The following is a 22,319-nucleotide window of genomic DNA, read 5'->3' as shown; positions in this document are numbered from 1 at the left end:
GTTGGCATTAGGAAGGGCATCCAGCTGGAGTCTGGGGCAGCCTTCCAGCATGCCAATGCAGCCAACCCATGATGATGATGTATGTGAAGGCATGTGGGCCGTTTTTTGGACTGTTTGGCTCAGGATCATAAGTTCATGAGTTCAGTTCCTGCACTTGGTAGTGAATTGTGTGTTTGAGCGAGGCACTTCATTCCATCTGACCCATGCAAGCATGGAAAAATGAACGTTAAATGCTGATGATGATAAAGCAGAAGAAGATGATGATGACGATGACGACGATGACGACGAAGAAGAAGAAGAAGATGATGATGATGATGATGATGATATAGATTTTTCCATCATGAAGAACTGTATCCTCAATCTATTTGCAATGAACAACTCGTGTGAATCTGAATTAATGTTCTTTTGTCAATAGAGACCAAGCCTAGGAATCACCCGAATTTGCAGTCAAAATTGTGGGTTGCTATCAGCAAGAAAAAAAAAATGCATTTTGATAAAGTTATGAATGAAAAATAGGAACAAAGAAGTTATTGAATTTCATGTTTAATAATTGTGATTAATTTCACTCTTCACAGTTTTTTTTTAAAAAATCTAATTGCTACGTTTACATTGGAATTGTATGCACTAAGTCAAAAGACATTTTGAGTTCAGGTTGTTTGCACACAATACACTGTGGTTCAATAAAAAAAAAAAAAAAAAAAAAAAAAAAATTAGCATTTAGAAAATTTACTTGACGTTTTCATCTTCAAACGTGATAAAGAATTTGTCGAGGGTGCAAAAATTAATCAACCATTACCCTGGAGATGCTGAGTGTAGACAACGTTAGGCATCGCTATTGTAGATGTTCTCATAGTTGAGCAACGCTGTTCAACTGAAAGCAAACAGTAGATAACAAAACTAGTATAAATCACATCAATATCACTATTTCGATCAGCTGCAACAAATATATCAGAATTAATGCTGTTAAATTATTATTTAAGTGAGGACAACAAAGACCCAGTCACCTATATTAAAGTGTACGTCTGAATCTCGTGAAACGGTTAATGTATAAATATTGGTTATAGCGTAAATGACAATTGTTTGTGTGTGTGTGTGTGTTGTGTGTGTGTTGTGTGTGTGTGTGTGTGTGTGTGTGTGTGCGTGCGTATGTGTGTGTACGTGTACTTGTGTATGTGTGGCTATGTATATAGGCATGTATGTATACACACATGCATGCTGTCTGTCTATCTGTTTGTGTGTGTGTGTGTGTGTGTATGTGTGTGTGTGTGTACTTGTGTAAGTGTGGCTATGTATATAGGCATGTATGTATACACACATGCATGCTGTCTGTCTATCTGTGTGTGTGTGTGTGTGTGTGTGCATATATATATACATACATGTATATATACACATACACCCACACACACACCCATATATATATATACACAAACACACACACACAAACATATGCATATATATATGTGTGTATTTATATATAAATATTTATTTTTTGTTAGCAAAATTTATAAAGAGACTAAAGGACCAAGTGTTTCTTGCATATAATATATATAAACTTTCATAATGTCCTGTCTGTTAACAGTATAGTAGGAGGGTGTGTATGTGTACATACATGAGCATGTGTATACATGCGTACATGAATATGTGTGTATGCACATGTGTGTATGCACATGTGTGTATGCACATGTGTGTGCGTGTGTAGATGCATGCATGTGCGATCGTAATGTCTTTATCACTCTACTGTCCAACTTTCCTGGCATTAAACTGTTGTGGAACTCTACAAACATTATTTTGCTTATACATTCATTGATAATCAATGAAAAATTCTATTTCTTTTCATCTCACTTTGTCTCATCTTTTGAATACTTTCTTCTGTAAACTGTCTACTCTATTCAGTATCATTAGAAATGCTATATGTGATAAAGCATACTGGTATCATTAACAATGAATTGTGATGGCATATGTGATAGCCGTGAAGTTCATTTCTCTTTCTCTCCTACCCTGTCTGCCCCCTCTCTCTTTGTCTCCCTTTCTCTCTTAGTCCCACTGTCATTCTCTCTCTCTCTCTCTCGGTATATATAATGTTTATATATATTGAGAAATAATGAAGAGTGTATATTGAATTATGGTTTAAAAAGTTTTTTGTTTTCTCTTTCTGCCAGATTGCCAATCTTTCATGTTTTCTCTGTTGGAATTTTATACATTGGTAATTAAAGGGATTAACTCATCCTTTCTCATCTTCCAATAATTGCATCCCAATTTTATCAAGCTTCTAAGCTATCTAAGTCCGAAATTTTCTGATCAGTGTGTTATAATGATACCTCTCCTTGACAAGTGGTTGACCCTCCAGGATAGATTGCTAGATTGTGCATATTTTAAGTAGCTCAGCCATTGAATTAAGAACTGACACATTGCTAAGAAAATATTGATTAATATGCTTATGGTGAATGATGTGATATTATTACACCACAGTGTGTAGATATGCTGTACAGAATTTAGCTAATCAAATATATAGAGCTGATATACACTATTGTTATATACTAAATACGGCAGATCTCTTTTGTAGCCCTTGTCTACTCTCTTTCTGCTTCACAGTTTATCATTTCTAGACTTGCAATCTCCATTATCTTACTCTTTTGATACCACCACACCTGAGACTTATTTGAAATTTGAAAAGCTTTTTGAATGTTTTGGAAGAGCTTATTGCAAATTATTCTGTATTTATAGTTAATGTTTATCATCCTACTTACTGACTCATTAAACTTTATAATAGTAGAATAAGAAGGTTTGACAGACTTAAAATGTATTTATTTTTCTATATTTGAATAAAATATTTAAAGATTACAGAAACATTTTTATACCAAATCTGTGTAAACTTGTTTTAATTTAGTTAGTTATGACAGCTGACATTTCATTTATGCCATTTTCATAATCTGACGTTAAAATCTTTGTATTCCAAACTGAGTGGATATTAGCATATATTATTGCCAAGCTTATGGCATAAAAGAATCTCTAGAGGCCTTGTTTTTGATGACACGGCATCACCAATCATGATTACTTACTTGTAGATACTCTTATTATTTCCAACATTAACCCAGCCTCCACTTTTTACCACTATCACTATTGACCAATCTAGAATATCAGATAAATATTGTCTCCAAATTTAGATCTGCTCTTCTGCCTCTTTCAGCCTGCAATATTTGATTCATGGCTTTGCCAATTACAGCCAAGAACAATGTTGATTATAATAACATCTCTGCTTCACTCCGCTCTTTACTTTAAAACATTTCAACAATGTAGATAGAAACTGAAAGAAGCCTGTTGTATATGTGTGTGTGTGTGTGTGTGTGTATACGTTTGTGTGTGTCTGTGTTTATCTCTCCACCATCACTTGACAATTGATTTTGGTGTGTTTACGTCCCCCGTAACTTAGCGGTTCGGCAAAAGAGATCGATAGAATAAGTACTAGGCTTACAAGGACTAAGTCCTTAAGTCGATTTGTTTGACTAAAGGCAGTGCTCCAGCATGGCTGCAGTAATACTCCGACGAATGAAATTTGGAGATTTCTTGAAAGTATTCAACTGTCAAAAAAGCGTTAACTCAGCTCCCATGTCTCAAGTGTACATGCATGGATCTGAGTCCCCTCGTTTCCCATACAATGAATATTTAACCCGTTAGTGTTCAGATTACTCTGCTAAATGTTATGCTAATTTATCCATGTTGTTTTGAATTAATCATGCTTTGTCTCATAGCTTCAAGATTTTGATGTTGTGATTGATTACTTTTAGAATGACATTATAGGATAGGTGTGAGAGGCTGGATCTGGCCAGTTTGAATATAAAACATGTGGAATATTTGGGTTGGATAAGGCTACAAGCTGACAGAAACGTTAGGGTACAAGGCGAAATGCTTAGCAATACTTTGTCTGTCTTTACATTCTGAGTTCAAATTCCGCCGAGGTCAACTTTGCCTTTCATCCTTTTGGGGTTGATAAATTAAGTACCAGTTGCATACTGTGGTCGATCTAATCAACCGGCCCCATCCCCCAAAATTTCGGGCCTTGTGCTGAGAGAAAAAAAGATTAGCTTTAAAGGCAGTGAGCTGGCAAAAACGTTATCATGCCAGGTGAAATGTTTAGCTGTATTTTGTCTGTCTTTATGCTCTGAGTTCAAATTCCGCCGAGGTTGACTTTGCCTTTCATCTTTTCAGGGTCGATAAATTAAGTACCAGTTACATACTGTGGTCGATCTAATCGATTGGCCCCCTCCCCCCAAATTTCTGGTCTTGTGTCTAGAGTAGAAAAGAATATTTGGATTGGATATGGCTGGACGAAATGCTAAAGGGTTAAAACATTAGTTTTAGAAGTTGTGTACATCCAATTATGTTGTAGTTTATATTGTTTGCTTGTGTCTTTCTTTCTTATAATAAAAATCTGGGTAATTGTCTGAAACAATGAGTTTATTTTTCTAAGTTACCACTGAATAATTTATGGCAATGTTAACTGAGGGTGATAACAATTTAGAATTAATGTTTTAAATCAAAAAAATATAATATGTGCAAAAATAAAGCAAAAACAAATTAAAAATAAAGGCCATTATTTTGTTTTTAAAGTCCTAATCAAATATAGATAGAGCCAACTTGAAATGGGTGAGCAAAACAAAATCCTTGGTTTAACAGTATAACAATTTTCAGAGCTTTTAAAAAAATCCTTCCTCGTCAGAATTGTTCTGACTGAAAGCCAAGATTATTATTTGTCATTTGATGAACTTTTATAGGTATTGGAAAGAAACCAAAACACTCCCCTTAATAAGTTTTTTTTTTTTTGTCTTTATTTTACTTTGTTTAGTTTTGGTAGCAAGAAAGTGTCTCTTGAAAATTTTGATAAGAAAAAGGAACTGCATTTGTACTCTCTCCCCCTCTCCCTCCGCCTCTCTCCTCTCTTTCTTTCTCTCTCTGATGTGCACACATGATAATTAATTGCATACATACTGACATACAAGTTTATTTGCTTAATTAATTTTGTTGGCACCTTGGAAAATTTTCCTACCCCGTGCTTTATAAATACAAGCCAGAAAAGTTGTCTAGGTGTTAATAAAGGTAATTATGCAAGCAAAAGTCACTTGTTCTGCAGACAGAATTGCAGGGGAATGGGTATATACGGTGGGTGGGAATCATGGCCTTGGTTTATTATTGAAAGGAAGTAACATTGAAAGGAAGTAACACACACACACAAACACACATACGTGTGTGTGTGTGTGTGTGTACAGAGAGAGAGAAAGAAACTGTGTTGTAATTGAATTAAAATTTCTATTTCATGTTGTTTTATATGGCTACCACATATAACCTGTCTGTCTGTCTGTCACTTTCATACATATGTGTGTGTGGTGTACCTGTGTGTATGTGTAGTCTGTGTTGTGTGTGTGTGTGCATATGCACAGGCGTCTATGTGTAGTATGTGCCTCTGTGTGTGTGCGTGCGTGTGTGCATGCATGTACTCTGTGTGTGTGATGTTTCCATGGGGATACAGTCTCCATTTGTCTGTACAAGCTTATTTTCACAAAAGACTTTATGGTTGATCATGATGATCAAAAGCATTACCTCTTATAGTAATCACAGTCTCTTCCTGATTCCCATTAATTTGTTCCTCATTTGGCACCGATAACAGCACTCCAGGCTTCTTTGTTGTGGTGCAAAGTATTTTTGGTTTTAGGACTGAAAGCATCTGGAGGTGCACAATTAGAAAGCTATGTTGTATTCTTGTATATTGCTGGAATGGGGGAAATAGGTGTACAGTGAGGGTGGTGGTGAATTGTGTGTTTGTGTAAGCTGGTAGATATATATCGTTGCTATTATGCAAAAGTGTTGTAAGTCCAAAACGTTGCTTTTGCAGAAAACAAAGAAATAGTTTCACCATTCCATTTCTTTTTATATTAGCAACAGTTTCAACTTAACAATAAAATCATAACCCCATGTATGTATGATATTTTCAGTCAGAAATATTTTTGCAAAACTGTCATATGTGGGATTCAGTGCATTTTTGAAAAATGCTAAACCATGTGGGATTCAGTGCATTTTTGAAAAATGCTAAACCATTGCACTACACTTTGACAATTTTTCATCTGAAGCAGCTGGAGGTACGATGGTTTGAACAAAAGAACTGGCTATTGCAAGCAAAATTAAATATTGAAAAAAAATGCATTTGGCCAAATTTGGACATTGACAGTTTAACATAATAGCAGCGATGTGACTATGTGTGTGTGCATATATCTTTTATGTTATATTTTTTACTTGTTTCTGTCATTAGACTGTGGCCATGCTGGGGCATCACCTTGGAGAATTTTTAGTTTAATGAATCAGTCCTAGTGCTTATTTTTATTTTCAAGCCTGGTACTTATTCCATCAGTCTTTTTTGCCAAACCGCTAAGTTAATGTGTTGTAAACACACCTACACCGGTTGTCAAATGGTGATGGGGGACAAACACACACACACACACACACACACACACACATCAACAAAGTTATTCCAAGCAAGCTGTCAAATTTACACGCCAAGACCCTTGAATTAACAGTATTTGACTCTGGATGATTAAATTACAACAGTTCTTATAGTCCATTGTTTGTATTATAGTGCATTGTTGTGTCATTCAGAATATTTTATTCTTTAGTGTTTCTCTTATTGTCTCATCTCCTGCATTTTAAAAACAGTTGGTAAATTACATTAAAGAGGTTCCATTTTTACATTCATAATATTCTTTCACATGTAAACAGTAGAGCTTCTGATTTACCAAAGAAAACAACTGTGAAGAATATTTCATGCTGAAAGTTGAAAGTTGTTGACTTCATTCTACATATTTCTACACTGCAACTGTTGTTGTTGTTGTTGTTGGCACTCCGTCGCTTACGACATCGAGGGTTCCAGTTGATCCGACCAACGAAAACAGCCTGCTCGTGAAATTAACGTGCAAGTGGCTGAGCACTCCACAGACACATGTACCGTTAACGTAGTTCTTGGGGGTATTCAGCGTGACACAGTATGACAAAGCTGGCCCTTTGAATTACAGGCACAACAGAAACAGGAAGTAAGAGTGAGAGAAAGTTGTGGTGAAAGAGTACAGCAGGGTTCACCACCATCCCCTGCCTGAGCCTCGTGGAGCTTTAGGTGTTTTCGCTCAATAAACACTCACAACGCTCGGTCTGGGAATCGAAACTGTGATCCTATGACCGTGAGTCCGCTGCCCTAACCACTGGACCATTGCGCCTCCACTCTACTCTGCAACACATAGTGACAATATACACTGTGGAAAAAATTTACTTTGATCCATCAGAATCTTGTGTTTCTCTTTTGCCAAAGGAAACTCCTATGGAACCAAGAGTTATTATTTTTATACACAAATCTGATCTTATTTTCTAGTTTTCTAAAATTCTATTGTTTCAAAATATATTTTCATAAATTATATGTCGGTTTATTGTTGGAATAATTTTAAAATATTTCTAATAAAAATAAATTGCTGGTACACAGTTTTTGATAGCTAAGTCATAGCAAGTATTTAAGTGTTATTTCTATACTTGAGTGGTTTTAATTCAACAATCAAAATCCTAAATTAAATAAAAATCTAGAAACCATATTCATTACTTTGATTTCAGTCACAAATGGAAATATTTTGGAAGTAAATAGTACATAATCATTGGGGGTTTTTTTTTGTTTTTGTTTTTAAATTTTTGATAGTTATTCAAATATTTAGCTTTTATCTTTGTGAAGTCTCATCACTAAAAATGAATTAGTACATGTTTTTTTTTTTTATTTTTAAATCTAAAAATATTCTGTCCAAATTTTAAAAATGATAAATTCTATTTAAAATATATAAAAATGTTTCTAGACCAGCATCATCTAATTTAATAATACTCAGAATTTTTACTATTTGGTAAAAAAACATTGATGTTGCATTATACTGAATAAGCAGAAAATATATTTATTTTTTCTTTTTTCTATCCTGTTGAGTATTGTAAATTAGATACTAAAATATCATTTTTAGTATTTTAACTTTTAATCATTGTAGTGTTTGTTTACTGCCTTTTAAGCCAAATAGAGACAATCTATATACTCTTACTATATAATAGTATTTGATACCACAGAGTGCAGGCATGGCTATGTGGTAAGAAGTTTGCTTCCCAACCACACGGTTCTGGGCTCAGTTCCACTGCATGGTACCTTGGACAAGTGTCTTCTACTATAGCAGCAGGCTGACTAAAGCCTAGTGTGTGGATTTGGTCAATGAAAACTGAAAGAAGCCCATTTTATGTGTGTGTGTGAATATGTGGTGTTGTGTGTCTTTATGTCTGTGTTTGTCCCACACCACTGCTTGGTAACTGCTGTGGGTGTGTTTATGTTGGCAAAACAGATGAATAGAATAAGTACCAGGCTTCAAAAAAATAAATAAATATTGGGGTTCATTCGCTTGGCTAAAATACTTCAAGGCAGTCTGATGACCAAAACAAGTAAAAGATGAAAAATAATGTCAAATCCATTTTCCATAGTAAACATCGATGAGTTTAAATACAAGAAGTTCTGACATAAAAAAAAACATGAAAACTCTTCCACACAATTGGGACTCTGTCTAGACCTCTTTCATGGCAATCCTGTGTTCTCTCTGTAGCAACATTTCTTGTGAGATGATTAGACATTTTCTTTATCTTTTAAAAATAAGAATATTTGAAGACTTTAGTGCTTTTTGGAACATTTTAAACTGCCTCCAGTGCTTGGAATATTGTACTGATCTCAGCCATCAATAAACTGATTGGTTTACATAAGCAGAAGGCTTTGAGTTATAAGAGAGATGAAATGGAATCATTTAGTATTCTTGATTTTCTTGAGGGCCTTAATTAAAGATGTTACGTGAAATGAGACAAAAGTGAGAAATCAAAACCAAGGAATTGAAGTTTGGTCATATCTTTGTGACCTATCAGTTTAAGAAAAGAAGCTGACCAAATAAGTGTCATTCTTTAAAAGATAGTACTGACGTTAGTTTGTTGAGCTAAACCTTTTTCGGTGGTGCCCCACCGTGGTCACAGTCTAATGACTGAAACATATAAAAGATAAAGGATAAAAGGTATTATTTTCATTATTTTGATTTCTTGTAGCTTTTACAGCTTTCGTAGCTGTTTTCTATAAGAACTTCTATCAAATGTTACATAAATTACATTATAACTTATCATTTAATATTCTTTCTTTTGTTTATGCCTGTTTTCCCGTGCCAGTATGGGTTAGGTGAATCCATGCCATTGAATCATTGTTTTACAGCTGCATGCTGTTTCTGTTGCTAATTACCCCTTGTTTTGCAAGAGAAGGAGTATTTCTTTTTTATTCCACACCTTTAGACGTGCAGAGCTAGAAGATGATCTATTGATGGAGAATGATTTTGAACTTTGTCACTTGTGTTCATTGCTTTTTCATGTGGAGCACAGAATGTAAACATTTACACACACACACACACATGCGCGCACACACACACATGCGCGTGCACACACACACACACACACACACACACACACACACACACACACACACACACCTGGACATGCACACACACCTGGACACGCACACACACCTGCATGTACATACACACACATGCATGTACATACACACACATGCATGTACATACACACACACACACACACATCTGGACACACACACCTGGAGACACACACACACATGTACACACATCTGGAAACATGCACACTTGGAAACACACACACACAGACAGATGCACACCTGGACACATACATACATACACATTCACACCTATATGACAGGCTTTGTAGAGTTTCAGTCTGAGGCTTCAGTAAAAGACACTTGTCTGATGTGCTACACATCAGGACTGAACTTGGACCTGCGTGGTTGAGAAGTGAATTTCTCAACCACACAGCCATACCTGCTCCTCCTCTACATTAGAAAACTTATATAAAATACAATATTTTTTCATATATATATTCCACAATTTAAAGCTAAAGAAAGCAACTCCATCACATCTATATACATTGTTAAAATACATTGTTATTTTCAGTGTCCAGCTTACCATCAAGCCTATCACCCTATTGTTTTTACTGTAACTTTTCTGAACTTTGCACTATTCTACCCACTCTTAAATATGTCTAACTTTTACCTTCAATTATTTCAATACCCACACTGTCTCTCACTTCCTGTTGCTAGAATTAATCACATTACATATTGATATTTTCCCCCCTGCATCTCTCTGGAACTGACATTCCACCTACAGTTTTTACCTCTCGGTTATTATTAAAATACATCAATTCAGTCAGATCATTAACTATACTAACTTTAGCCTTTCAATAATTCATAATGGAAGATCCTAGAAATCTTTCCTAATAGGAACAATTTTAAAAGTGTGTTTTTCAAAATACACAATAAGTGAATGATTGTAAACAATAGGCTATTGACAAAATATATGTGTTGGATATAAACTGTATGTGCATGATTTAATATGTGTGTGTCATAAAATACCTGTATATATGGTATAAATTTTGTATCTGTGTGCATGTGATATAAAATTTGTATATGTGTGTGTGTATATGTATATGATATAAAGTTTGCGTGTGTATGTGATATGAAATATGTGTGTGTGTTTGTATGTGATGTAAAGAGATTTGATGTTTTTGAAGAGCAAATAATGCTGCATTGTGATTAATTGATCCAATGGGTTCAAAGAGAATAATTCATTATGTTAATGACAGTCCCTTTGACAAAATTAAAGCTAATATGAAATTTCATTTGTTACCTAGACAATGTGATGCTTTGAATAGGAACATTCCTAGCAGTCAAAACTAATTGTGATTTATGATGAAGAAAATTGTTATTGAGGAAATAAGTCACAATGGATAACAATGGGTTGAATTAAGTGGTTCCACGAGGAATAGTTAAAATAATTCTTCTACATCTTCTTGATAATGAATTATTTTAAATTAATTGTTGCAATCCCTTTCTGGAGATTATGATATTGAAATGAAAAATACATAAAAGAAATCAATATAAGCCTGAATGCCTAGCATTATTTTAGCTTTTCTTATTTGCTCTAGATTCAAGGTCTACTAGAACTGGCTTTGGCTTTCATCATACCAGGGTTAATATGTACCAGTAATATAGTGTGGCATGAGGGCATGTGCCTAGAGATTTGTGTGTTACACTCATGATTGCAAGTCATGGTTTCAATTTCTGGATTGAGTGGTGTCCTGTGTTCTTGAGTGAAACTCTTCATAAATAGATATTGCATATGACGATTTTATGACCTGTGAACTGTTTTTATGAGTGCGTAGTTATGTGGTCTGGTGAGATTGTTGAAATGCTTGAGTGGAGGTGTGTAAATGTGTGCTGTGTGCAAGAGGTATGATGGAGAGGAGCCACAACTAGACAGCTCACAGACGAGAGACATACAAGTGCTTCTGGGCAGCAATGCTGGGTGAGGTGGCATAGGTATTCTTTTGGCAGAGAAATGAGTGGATAAGATGATTGAGGTAGTAGATAAGGTGACTGAAGTGTGTGATAGGATTATTAAGCTAAGATTAATCCTGTTTAATGTAACAATATCATTTGTCTTATTTGCTTATTCTCCACATGCCAGACTTGAAAATCTTCATGAGGACTGTTTCTACGAATGCCTTCTGCAGAATACCTCAATGACAAAAGACAATGACATTCTCTTTGTGGAAGGGGACTTCAGTGGCCATGCTGGGAAACACTCTGATGGTTTTCATGGAGTGCATGGAGACTATGGCTTTGGTTACAGAAATAAGGAGGGAACAAGCCTGCTGGAGTTCTGTGATGTGAATGACTTGATGGTTTGCAACACCAACATCAGGAAACCTGCCAGCCATCTGATCCTAAAACCAAGGTGCCATGTAAAAAGTATTGCTGTTGGTGCCATATAAAAGGCTCTGGTGTTGGTGTAACATAAAAAGCACTGGGGTTTGTGCCATGTAAAAAGTACACAGTACACTCTGTAAAGTGGTCGGCATTAGGAAGGGCAGCCAGCCATAGAAACCAAGCCAAAACAGACTATGGTACCTGGTGAGGCCTCTGGCCTTGCCGGTTCCTGTCAAGCCATCTAACTCATGCCAGCATGGAAAAGGGATGTTAAATGATGATGATGACTATGTGTGTATGTAAGATATTACTTTTATAATACTTTTTGAATGACATGAAGCCATTTACCCGAAATTCCTCTCACTTGGAATAAAAAGAAGATTTGAATCTCATTTCAACAAAACATTACTGTATGCTATTGTACCTTTCACATCTTGCTTTAATGTCTCTTACTATCCAAAACCAATCACTTGATTTCTTTATGATGCTCCACTGTTAAAAAAAGAAAAACAAAAAAACATGTAAATGTGTTGAAGATGTGTGCTGTATTTCATTTTATTATTTTTATTTTTACCAGGTGACCAATCATACAAATGCACAGTTACTGCAACCTCTTATAAAGCGTGTTAATGCACCAAAATATGAAGAATTGGCAGATATTTCTAGAACTACAAAATATTTACCACTATCCTTTTCTGGAGTGAAACCATTGTGCCCTTCAAAGTCACTACCTAAATCTCCTGGCATAGGACCTAGACAATTATGGGCTGTTCCTGCAACCACCAAATCACCGTCTCAAAACATATACCCAAAATCTCTAACAGTTCCAACTAAAAATCTGCAGCTGCCAGGGCCCATGTCTACTTTCTCCCTATCTTCTTCTTCGATGGATAAACTGAAAAAAGTTGCAGTACCTATAACTGTAGCAACCACTCCCAAACTCTCTCCCATGTCAGATGAAGAACATTTCCAAATTCAAGCACCATCACAGCAACTAGCCACATTCTGTTCTTCGCTTAGTATGAAAAATCTTCAAAAGCAGAAAATGACTTCACCTTTGCAACCAACTTTAGAAAATGTTCAACAAACTTCAACCTCTAATGAAATTGGTAAAAATTATGCTACTCATCCAATGTTTATTTTTCCCTAAATTTTTCATGTTTGTTTCTAGAATCATTAAGCAAGTCTTAATTTAGTATTTGTTGTTTTATTAATTATCTAAAACACAAAATGCATTGTATTTTGAGCGAACAGTTAACTCACTGTGTCCTTTATTAGTGTTATAAAAGAAAACACAATATTCTTGGTACCATCATTTATTTAGGGAACTTAGATTCTAATGCAAATATGGTTGTGTGCTAAAACGTTTACTTCCCAACCTCATGGCTTTTCTATCTTAAATTTTAATATATTTTCATTCAGAAGTCTTTGAGTTGATTGGTTAAGTTTAAAATATTGAATATTTAAACCTATTTTCAAACAGAAGAAACTGCCTTGAGCAAATCTGAGAACAGTAACATCAGCCAAGATGCTTTTCAGGAAAGTACCTTTGATTTCAACGAACATCAAAGGATGTTGAAAAAGTTTCATTCATCTCCAGGCATGCCTACTATGTCGAACAGACCAATGTTTCTCCAATCAGATGAAAGCAAGAAACAGGTAGTAAATAATATTAATGCGTTTAATATTGATTTTGTTTGTTTAAAATAAAATTTTCTTTCCATGTAAGTATGGGTTAGATGAATGCATATTTTTGAAGCATTGTTTTGACATTCTTTTGCAGACTACCTCAAAGACAAATAACAGTAACCTTCCCTTCGTGGCTGGTGACTTCAACGGACATGTTGGGCAACAACCAGGTGTTTTCCATGGTGTACATGATGACCAGGGAGTTGTTTCCCATATTGAGGTGGGAACAAAGCTTCTGGAATTCTGTGGTGCAAATAACTTATGATCTGTAACAAGAACCCCAGGAAGCCTGCTAGCCAGATTGACTACTTTCTCATAAGAAAGTGAGATACATGGTTGCTCTTAAACACAAAGACCTTCCTTGGTGAAGAATGTACCCCTCAGCATAGGTTAGTCATTTGTGACTTCAGACTACAGGCTAGAAGAATTCCAAGAAGCAAGCCAGTCTAGAAAAGAAGGATCTGGAAGCTTAAGGGTCCTTTTGATTGACAGAGATTATGAGATGCACAAGCTGAAGCATTTAAGGAGAAGGAGGAGGAGTTACATACATCTAGCAAAGAGGAAAAGTGGAAGTTCCTATGGGACAACTTGCTGAGAGCCCAGACCAAATTTGTGGCAGGTGCAAAGTCCCAACATGGTGATGTTGTTGACAGGGCCATTAGAGCAAAGAAACAGGCATGGAAGGACTGGAAGGGTGGCAGTAGCAAAGAACTATATCAGGTAGCTAGAAGGGAAGCTACGAGATGGTTACACTTAGCCAGAGGAGAAGCAGAAAGGAAGAAGTTTGCCAATGTTTTGAAGAGTGAGGACCTGCAGTTTGAAATACTTTGGTTTGCACGACAGTGTCTCAGCAAAAATTGTGATGTTGTAGGAAAGAAGTGTGTTCGTATGAATGATAGTTCACTTGCTATTAGTGATTCTACAAAGAAAGAGGCTTGAAAGTGTCATTATGAAAGGCTGCTAAATGTAGAGAACAAACAGCTATGTTGCATGGCAGAGAAACATGAGCTGCGACTGCAGAGGACATGTGAAGGCTTGAAAGAAATGATGCTAGCATGCTCCAGGCAAACTTTAAGAGAAACATTCTGTTAACCCATTACCTCCCATAATTCTATTAACTGGAATTCTTTTTATAAAACTTTGATTTCTAGCATAAAACAGCCTTAGAAACACTCTGGAATGATCAAAATAACATTTCAAAATAACATTTTAAATAGAAATAAGCGAGATATTGGGTGAAAAATTAGCAAACCTCATTTGAATATCAGAGAAATATACCTAGTAGATAAAGCAAAAAGGTTAGATATGTGTAAATATTGACAGACAATTACGAAATTTGTAATTTTTAAGTGATCTCATATGAGATCACTGGTAGGTAACGGGTTAAGGGCAAACCAATGATTCAACAGTAAAACCATAGTCCAGGCTATCTAACTCAGAAGATATTTTGAATTAAAAATAATATTTGCTGATAACATATGGAAATAAAAGATGCCTGGAATGTTAGGTTTGTTAATCAGTGAAGATCTTTTGGGTTAGTTAAGTATGTTCATTCATTGCAGTGGTCTCTTAAGTTAGGATCTTGTTTCAAATTGTAGTGTTATCAGTTTAAATATTTCTTTTGTACAGATGGGAATTCTTATTTAGTTAATTATATGTATTTTAAATGGCAAACAAATATTGATCAGAACTAATTTTGAAGCCTATATTATTGTAATTCTATTGACACTCTCAATGAATTATAACTACAATGTTTTGTACCGAATTTTACATATGTTGGTATTGTGTAATATGAAATATTACACAATAACATTTCAAATTTTCAATTTTCAATCATAGGGAAATGTAAAAATAAAATAAATTAAAAGGAAGAGATGGAACTTAAGTTTGCAGTTTCCAGTTTTTCAAATTATTTAAAAAGTTTTATAATTTGTTTCAAAGAATAAAGAATTATTATTTATTTTCTCTACAAATACATACGAATACTATCATATTTTATAACTGAAAATTTAATTCGGATTTGTATAGAAGATGAAATATTGAAACACACCAATATGTTCTTGAATTAATTTTACTCGGGAATGTTTAAAATGAAAAAAAAAAAGGAATAACTTGTCAAATATATTATTTAAACATTGAATATTCCATAGGAATAGCTTTAATATATACACATGTCTGAGATGTAATATATTAAAGAATATATTATGATAGATGTAGAAAATGACTAACTCCAGAATAACATATCAGATGAATGTTTATGTTCAACCCATTTATATATTCTTTAGAGAACCATGACCACTTACATTGCCATAATTTTATATCTGCTTTCCATAATGGCATAGGCTGGCTTGTTTGACAGGATCTGATGAGGAGTGGGGATGCATCTAGCATTGATGTCTCAGTTTTGGCATGGTATCTATGGATGAAAAATGTTTTTGATGCTAGCTGCCTTCCAGAGTGTTCTTGTTGCCTTTTTTTTGTGGCTCCAGTACCAATGAGTTCACCTTATAACTTGGAAGACTTAAATATTCTAAAGCGTGGTTTTCTGAAATAATAAATCCTTTGATTGTATTTGTATGCATGACTGCATATAGCAAATCACAGTTACTAATTTAAGGATGACCAGAACACGTGAATGGGTGTTGTGATTTTCCAAATCTGCAGACACTGGTCACTCAATATAGCATTACAGAGCATTCCAAAATATTACACACTATTAATGATAGTGCTTGTAGGTGCATTGTAACATCATATAAAAAGAGAAGTGTATATTTTCTTTGTAAATTTTTCAAACTCAAAATAGTCTTTTCTTCTCTAGGCACAAGGCCCGAAATTTTTGGGGAGGGGGCCAATCGATTAGATTAACCCCAGTATGCAACTGGTACTTGATTTATCGACCCTGAAAGGATGAAAGGCAAAGTTGACCTCGGTGGAATTTGAACTCAGAATGTAAAGACAGACAAAATACTGGTAGCTTTTGTCTAGTGTGCTAACATTTCTGCTAGCTCGCTGCCTTGGCATTCCAATGTATTACATAGTATTAATAATAGTGCCTGTAGATGCATTGTAATATTGTATAAGAAGAGAAGTGTATATTTTCTTTGTAAACTTTTCAAACTCAAAATATTACAATATGTGATAGCATAAAAGATGCATGGACATAGATGCGCCCCAATTTCAGTGGTGCATATTCAGGAAAAAAGAAAAAAAGTGTATTTAGTGCATTAAGGCATGTAATTTAGGTCCAAATTTGCATAAAGGAACTAGGGTGACTCTTTGAGACTTTTTTTTTAAAGAATATGAATTTTTTTTTTATGTTGTCAAAAATGGTACATTGATTCCTTCTGTTGCAGATACCTGAAGCAGCAAAAGCCACACCAGATTCCAATTTCTTTCTTCAGTCATTTTTCGACAAACAGGTTTGTGGGATTTTGTTTATTTGGTACACGTGCTTTAATATGTTGTATGTTTATCTTTGAAATATTAAAAAAAAAAATTGTCCAAGAGTCCAAAATATTGACTGCGATAATGAGTTCAAACTAGTATTCACAAATTGCATTGTTTGCTTTCTATAGCAAATTTCCAGCTAAATCATCATTTGAAAACAGATTCCATTCTTTGTTTAGTGACTAACATGATTGTATTTGATGGCATAAAAGATACACGAGTATATTAGACACACCCCAATTTTAGTAATGTATATTTAGGAAAAAATAGTTTTTCATGTATTAAAACTTATGGGAGGCTCAATTTTACATATAGGTCTAGGTGTGATTATTTGAGGTAAGTTTTATTTTGAAAAAAATTGTGTTCTGTGCTATCAAATACAGTAACGAAAATTTCAACACTTTGTAAAAAAATGAGGTCTTTGAACAATTTATCTAAATATTTAAAGTGCCAGGGACACGTAAAAAACACCCACTATACTCTCAGAGTGGTTGGCGTTAGGAAGGGCATCCAGCCATAGAAACCTTACTGAATCAGACTGGAACCTGGTCCAGTCCCCTGGCTTACCAGTTTTTCAGTCAAACCATCCAACCCATGCCCACATGGAAAGCGGATGTTAAATGATGATGATGATGATGATGATGATGATGATGAAGGGCTACTCAGCCCTTGGTTTTGTTTTCCTTTCTTTTCTACATGTTGTCTTGCCTATTTCAATGAATGCCATCCAGTGGAATTTTAACTTCTGATGATAATTTCTCAAGCTGGGAAAACAAAATTCATGTAATACTTGCTGGCATAAGGGTACTTTATGGAAGGATACTATTCTAAATTAAAATTTTGTAAGAGTTATTGCTTTATTTTACAATTTATTTCTAATATTGAATGTCAGAGATTATATTAAAATAGTTCTGTTTGGTTATTCTAACATCAGATGTTTTCACAGGAGAATTAATTGAAAGTAGTTTCGTCATTGTATTATCTAAAGAAAGCAATGACAAACCATTTTGAGATACTGAGCTGGCTGACAGTCAGTGTAATCCTTTTTTTTACTGTATTTAGTTTGAGATGCTCTGTTTCTTTCGATTAATTTTAAATGTAACAAAGAATTTAGTAAAATAACTCAGTTATCATTAAGCTGGTGTTAGGAGCATAAATTGTGACTGACTAAGGTTTGGTGGAAGATTTTAATTCAAAACTTACGTAAACAAGATATTTGTATCACAGAGCCAGAGGCAGTTTTGGCTGGGATGGTATCGAAAGGGTTAAGACATCAAGGGGTAAAAAAATCATTGCTATTTCTGAAAGAATTCTAGAGCAGATAACATGAGAAGTTGACTACACATTCTTTAGAAAGTAAGTCTCACAAATTTGAATTGGCAATGCCATGAATTATTTACTGTGTAATAATTAGAGATCATCATCATTGTTTAATGTCCATTTTCCATGCTGGCATGGGTTGGACGCTTTGACTGGGGACTGGCAAGCTAGGAAGCTGCACCAGGCTCCAATATAATCTGGCAGTGTTTCTACAGCTGGATGCCCTTCCTAACGCCAATCACTCTGAGAGTGTAGTGGGTGTTTTTTACGTGCCACCGGTATGGGAGCCAGTCAGGCGGCACTGGCATTGACCACATTCAGATGGTGCTTTTTACGTGCCACTGGCACAGGAGCCAGTTGGGGTGGTGGGGGCTGGCATTGATTGTTATATATATATAAAGATATTAGCTCCCATTTACCCACTCCACAATTAGAAAAACCACATAATTAAAAATGTATCATTTCCCTATACACACATTATATATATATATATATATATATATATATATATATATATATATATTGAAGGCAGTATATTCCAATACACCCACATACATTAGTGACAGCAAATTATAGAAAGATACCCATAGACAAATGCATATATTTAGCTATAATGTTTGCATTTAGATTTGCACCTACACAATTTTTGTAAATTCTTATTATCATCATTTTAATAGTCCTATTGTTAATGTATTCTCTCACTAAATAACTCATCATGAATCTGTGTATTTAGAATGTGTGTTGTTATGTGTTTTCTGAAATTGTATTTAGAGTATGGAACATGTGCGCAATGTTTAGTACTGCGGTTTTCTGTATGTTGTTATGTGTTGATGTAGGTACTAATGATTTGGATATATAATTGTCTATACTTCATTTTATTATCCCTTCAAGTCATCTATCATTATTATAAAGATTGCATCTCTTTTACATTCTGGATATGTTTATTTCCAAATCTTACCAAAGATGGTTAGTTTTTCCCATTTATTTCAGAAAGATACTGTTGGCTGCTGGAATTAATGTGTTAAAAGACATTTCCTCTGATATTCTTGGGCAATAATGAATTTGAGGATTTGCCACAAAACACACACTCTCTGTAAATTAGCACATTTCAGAGTATCTTTGAGAACCGTTGGGGGGTTTTCCATGATGTAGGTTGCATTTGCTTCTATTATTTGAACCTTATAACCCTTATTGTATTTGTTCATATGTTCTGTTTTGAGTAGCCAGGATACAATGTGATTATTTCTTCATCCATCTCTGAATTATATGTTGCTGCTATCTTTTGCATGATTTCTAATGGAATGGTTTTAGTCTTGTGCCATGATCAGCATGGCACAATTGTGGTCACAGTTTCAACATGACTATTCTTTTATCTGATTTTATTGAGCCTTATCTATGTGCCTGTAATTCAAAGGGTCAGCCTTGTCACACTGTGTCATGCTGAATATCCCCGAGAAGTATGTTAAGGGTACACATGTCTGTGGAGTGCTCAGCCACTTGCACATTAATTTCATGAGCAGGCTGTTCCGTTGATTGGATTAACTGGAACCCTCGACGTCGTAAGTGACGGAGTGCCAACACAAAATTGAGCCTTATCTAGATATTGGTCAAGAAAGAGTCTTTTTTTTTGCCAATGTTCTAGTATGATATTTTAATCATTCTCTAATCATCTGTTTTTCTTAATTTTTGTTGTTGCTTCACTATCTCCCCACCCCCTGCAACTGTTTGACATCCCATTTGTTTCATATCCGTTGCTTTCACTTAAGATAGAATTAAATTTTCTTTTATTGATGTTTTGAAGAAATCTTTGAACTAATAATTGTTCGCCCAGACCATTCAGTGGAAAAGTGCTGCTACTTGGCAGGGGCTGCAGACAAACTGCATCTGTCATCCCAAGAGGATCCAATGCAGTAGTAATTGAGTCCTCAATTAAGCAACCTCCACTCTGGCATTTCGTAACAAAACTCAGTTTGACAGAAAATATGTGAATGGCTGGACAAGGTGACCTCAACAGGTGGCTCTTAGAGGTTGGAAATGGAACTCTCTCCAACAATGAGGGGCTGAAAGAAAACCTCATAGACATTCCCCAAAATATGGTATCTACAAATAACAATGTTAGAGAAGTTTTTGGGGAAGAATTATTACTAGACAATGATGAAGCAGTTGAAAGAGTGCCATCAGAAATCATTTCGACACCTGAAAACAAAGATTGTCTTCATATAAACACTGACATAATGTCATTATTGCCTGGTGAGGCAACAGTCTGCAGAAGCATTGACACCATTGTTGAAGAAAATAACGAAACTGTTGTACATTATCCAGTGGAGTTTTTAAATTCACTGATGCCTTCTGGGATGCCACCTCATATACTGAACTTGAAGAGGCATTCGACAGTCATGTTGCTAAGGAACCTGAATCCAATGAGAGGTTTACTGAATGGGACCGGGATCTTAGTGCTGTCCAGCAAGGATTTTGTCATTCATGGAAAAAATACTTAGTGGAAGTAAGAAAGGAGAGGAGGCCCTTACACCACTCATCAACCTCCATCCCAGTGAGAAAGACCTTCCGTTTAGTATGAGTAGCTGACAGTTTTCTGTTATCTCAGCATTTGCAATGTCTATGAACAAATCAGAAGGGCAGAGCTTCAATAATGTTGCCATCATCCTACCATCGCCAGTATTCAGCCACGGAGAGCTTTGTGTTGCATTGAGTAGAAGTAGAAGCAGTAATAATATTAAATTGATTGTAAAGGACCATCCAAAACAAGGTGAACTCATTAGTGGTGGGGTTTTCACTAGAAATGTGGTGTTGAAACAGTTATTAAGATAAAGGTCGTAATCTTTTCATTTTATTTTCCGTATAATTTTCATGCTGTCAGTTCTAACAGCACGAGTACACTGGTAATAATAACAACTACAACAACAATAATTAATTTTCATTATCATCTTTCAATTCTGTTTCCATTTCTTGTCGAGTGTCTTCCTGACACCTAGGGCAGAGAAACCCACTGTATACATTGGTAGGCCATTAAAATAAACACACCAGATTGTTCATTTACATAATCATGGGGTAGAAAGACAGGGGAAAAAGGAAAAAACAAAAAAGTAAACAAATAAATTAAAGGGGAAAAACAAAAGAAAAGTCACAGCGACAATGCTCTTCTCGGTACATGTGACGTACCTGTTCAGACAATCTTTTGCACTTTCTGCATGGATGGTATGCCAAGGGATCATTCTTAAATAGTTTTCAGTTCCCCTTTTTTTATCATTCCAAGTGCTCCTACAATCACTGGTATTGTAACTGACTTGAGATGCCACATCTTTTCGATTTTGATTAACAAATCTTTATATTTTCCGAACTTATCAAATTCTTTTGCCGAGATATTATGGTCACCGGCTATGCTCATATCAATCAATAAACGGACTTTATTGTTTTGGTCTTTCACAGTTATATCTGGTTTATTTGCTTTGATGGTCCAGTCTGCACATAAGGGAGGGTCCCAAAGAATTGTTATATTTTATTATTATTATCATCATTATCATTATCATTATAATTATTATTATTATTAAGATAGTGAGCTGGCAGAATTTTTACTGTGCTAGACTAGTGCTTTGTGGCATTCATTCCACCTTCATGCTCTGGGTTCAGTTCCACCAAGGCTGACTTCTATTGACCTCTTGGAGTTAATAGAATACGTATCAATTGGATTGATGTAATAAACTTGTCCCCTCTCACAAAATTGCTGGCATTGTGCAACAATTTGAAATTATTCTTACTACTACTACTACTACTACTACTACTACTACTACTACTACTACTACTTCAATTATAGGATCAGAATGCAGAATCACTTGGGGTATCAATGTTTTCACAATCAAAAGAATCCAATAATACCGATGGACAAAGCATTTTCTCTGGTTTCTCACAGTTGTCAGGTAAGACAGATGATGATGATGTGTGTGTGTGCATGTAAGAATGTGTACGCATGCAC

The 22,319-nt window shown here is 35.1% G+C and overlaps 1 protein-coding gene across 3 annotated transcripts in view; it reads left to right on the top strand.

Annotated features, from left to right (window-relative positions):
• Nucleotides 1-22,319, top strand: part of LOC106871211 (uncharacterized) — a 166,859-nt gene that overhangs the window by 141,563 nt on the left and 2,977 nt on the right. For all 3 annotated transcript variants that reach the window (XM_014917558.3, XM_014917557.3, XM_089360834.1), the window contains exons 10-13: nt 12,450-12,981; nt 13,356-13,531; nt 16,915-16,980; nt 22,161-22,263. In XM_014917558.3, coding sequence (XP_014773044.2) covers nt 12,450-12,981; nt 13,356-13,531; nt 16,915-16,980; nt 22,161-22,263 — 877 coding nt within the window. The remainder of the gene's footprint in view (nt 1-12,449; nt 12,982-13,355; nt 13,532-16,914; nt 16,981-22,160; nt 22,264-22,319) is intronic.

This window comes from Octopus bimaculoides, chromosome 12, assembly GCF_046866305.1.
Source record: "Octopus bimaculoides isolate indiv1 chromosome 12, ASM4686630v1, whole genome shotgun sequence".
Classification (NCBI taxonomy): Eukaryota; Metazoa; Mollusca; class Cephalopoda; order Octopoda; family Octopodidae; genus Octopus; species Octopus bimaculoides.
This window is presented reverse-complemented; position numbering and strand designations above follow the sequence as displayed.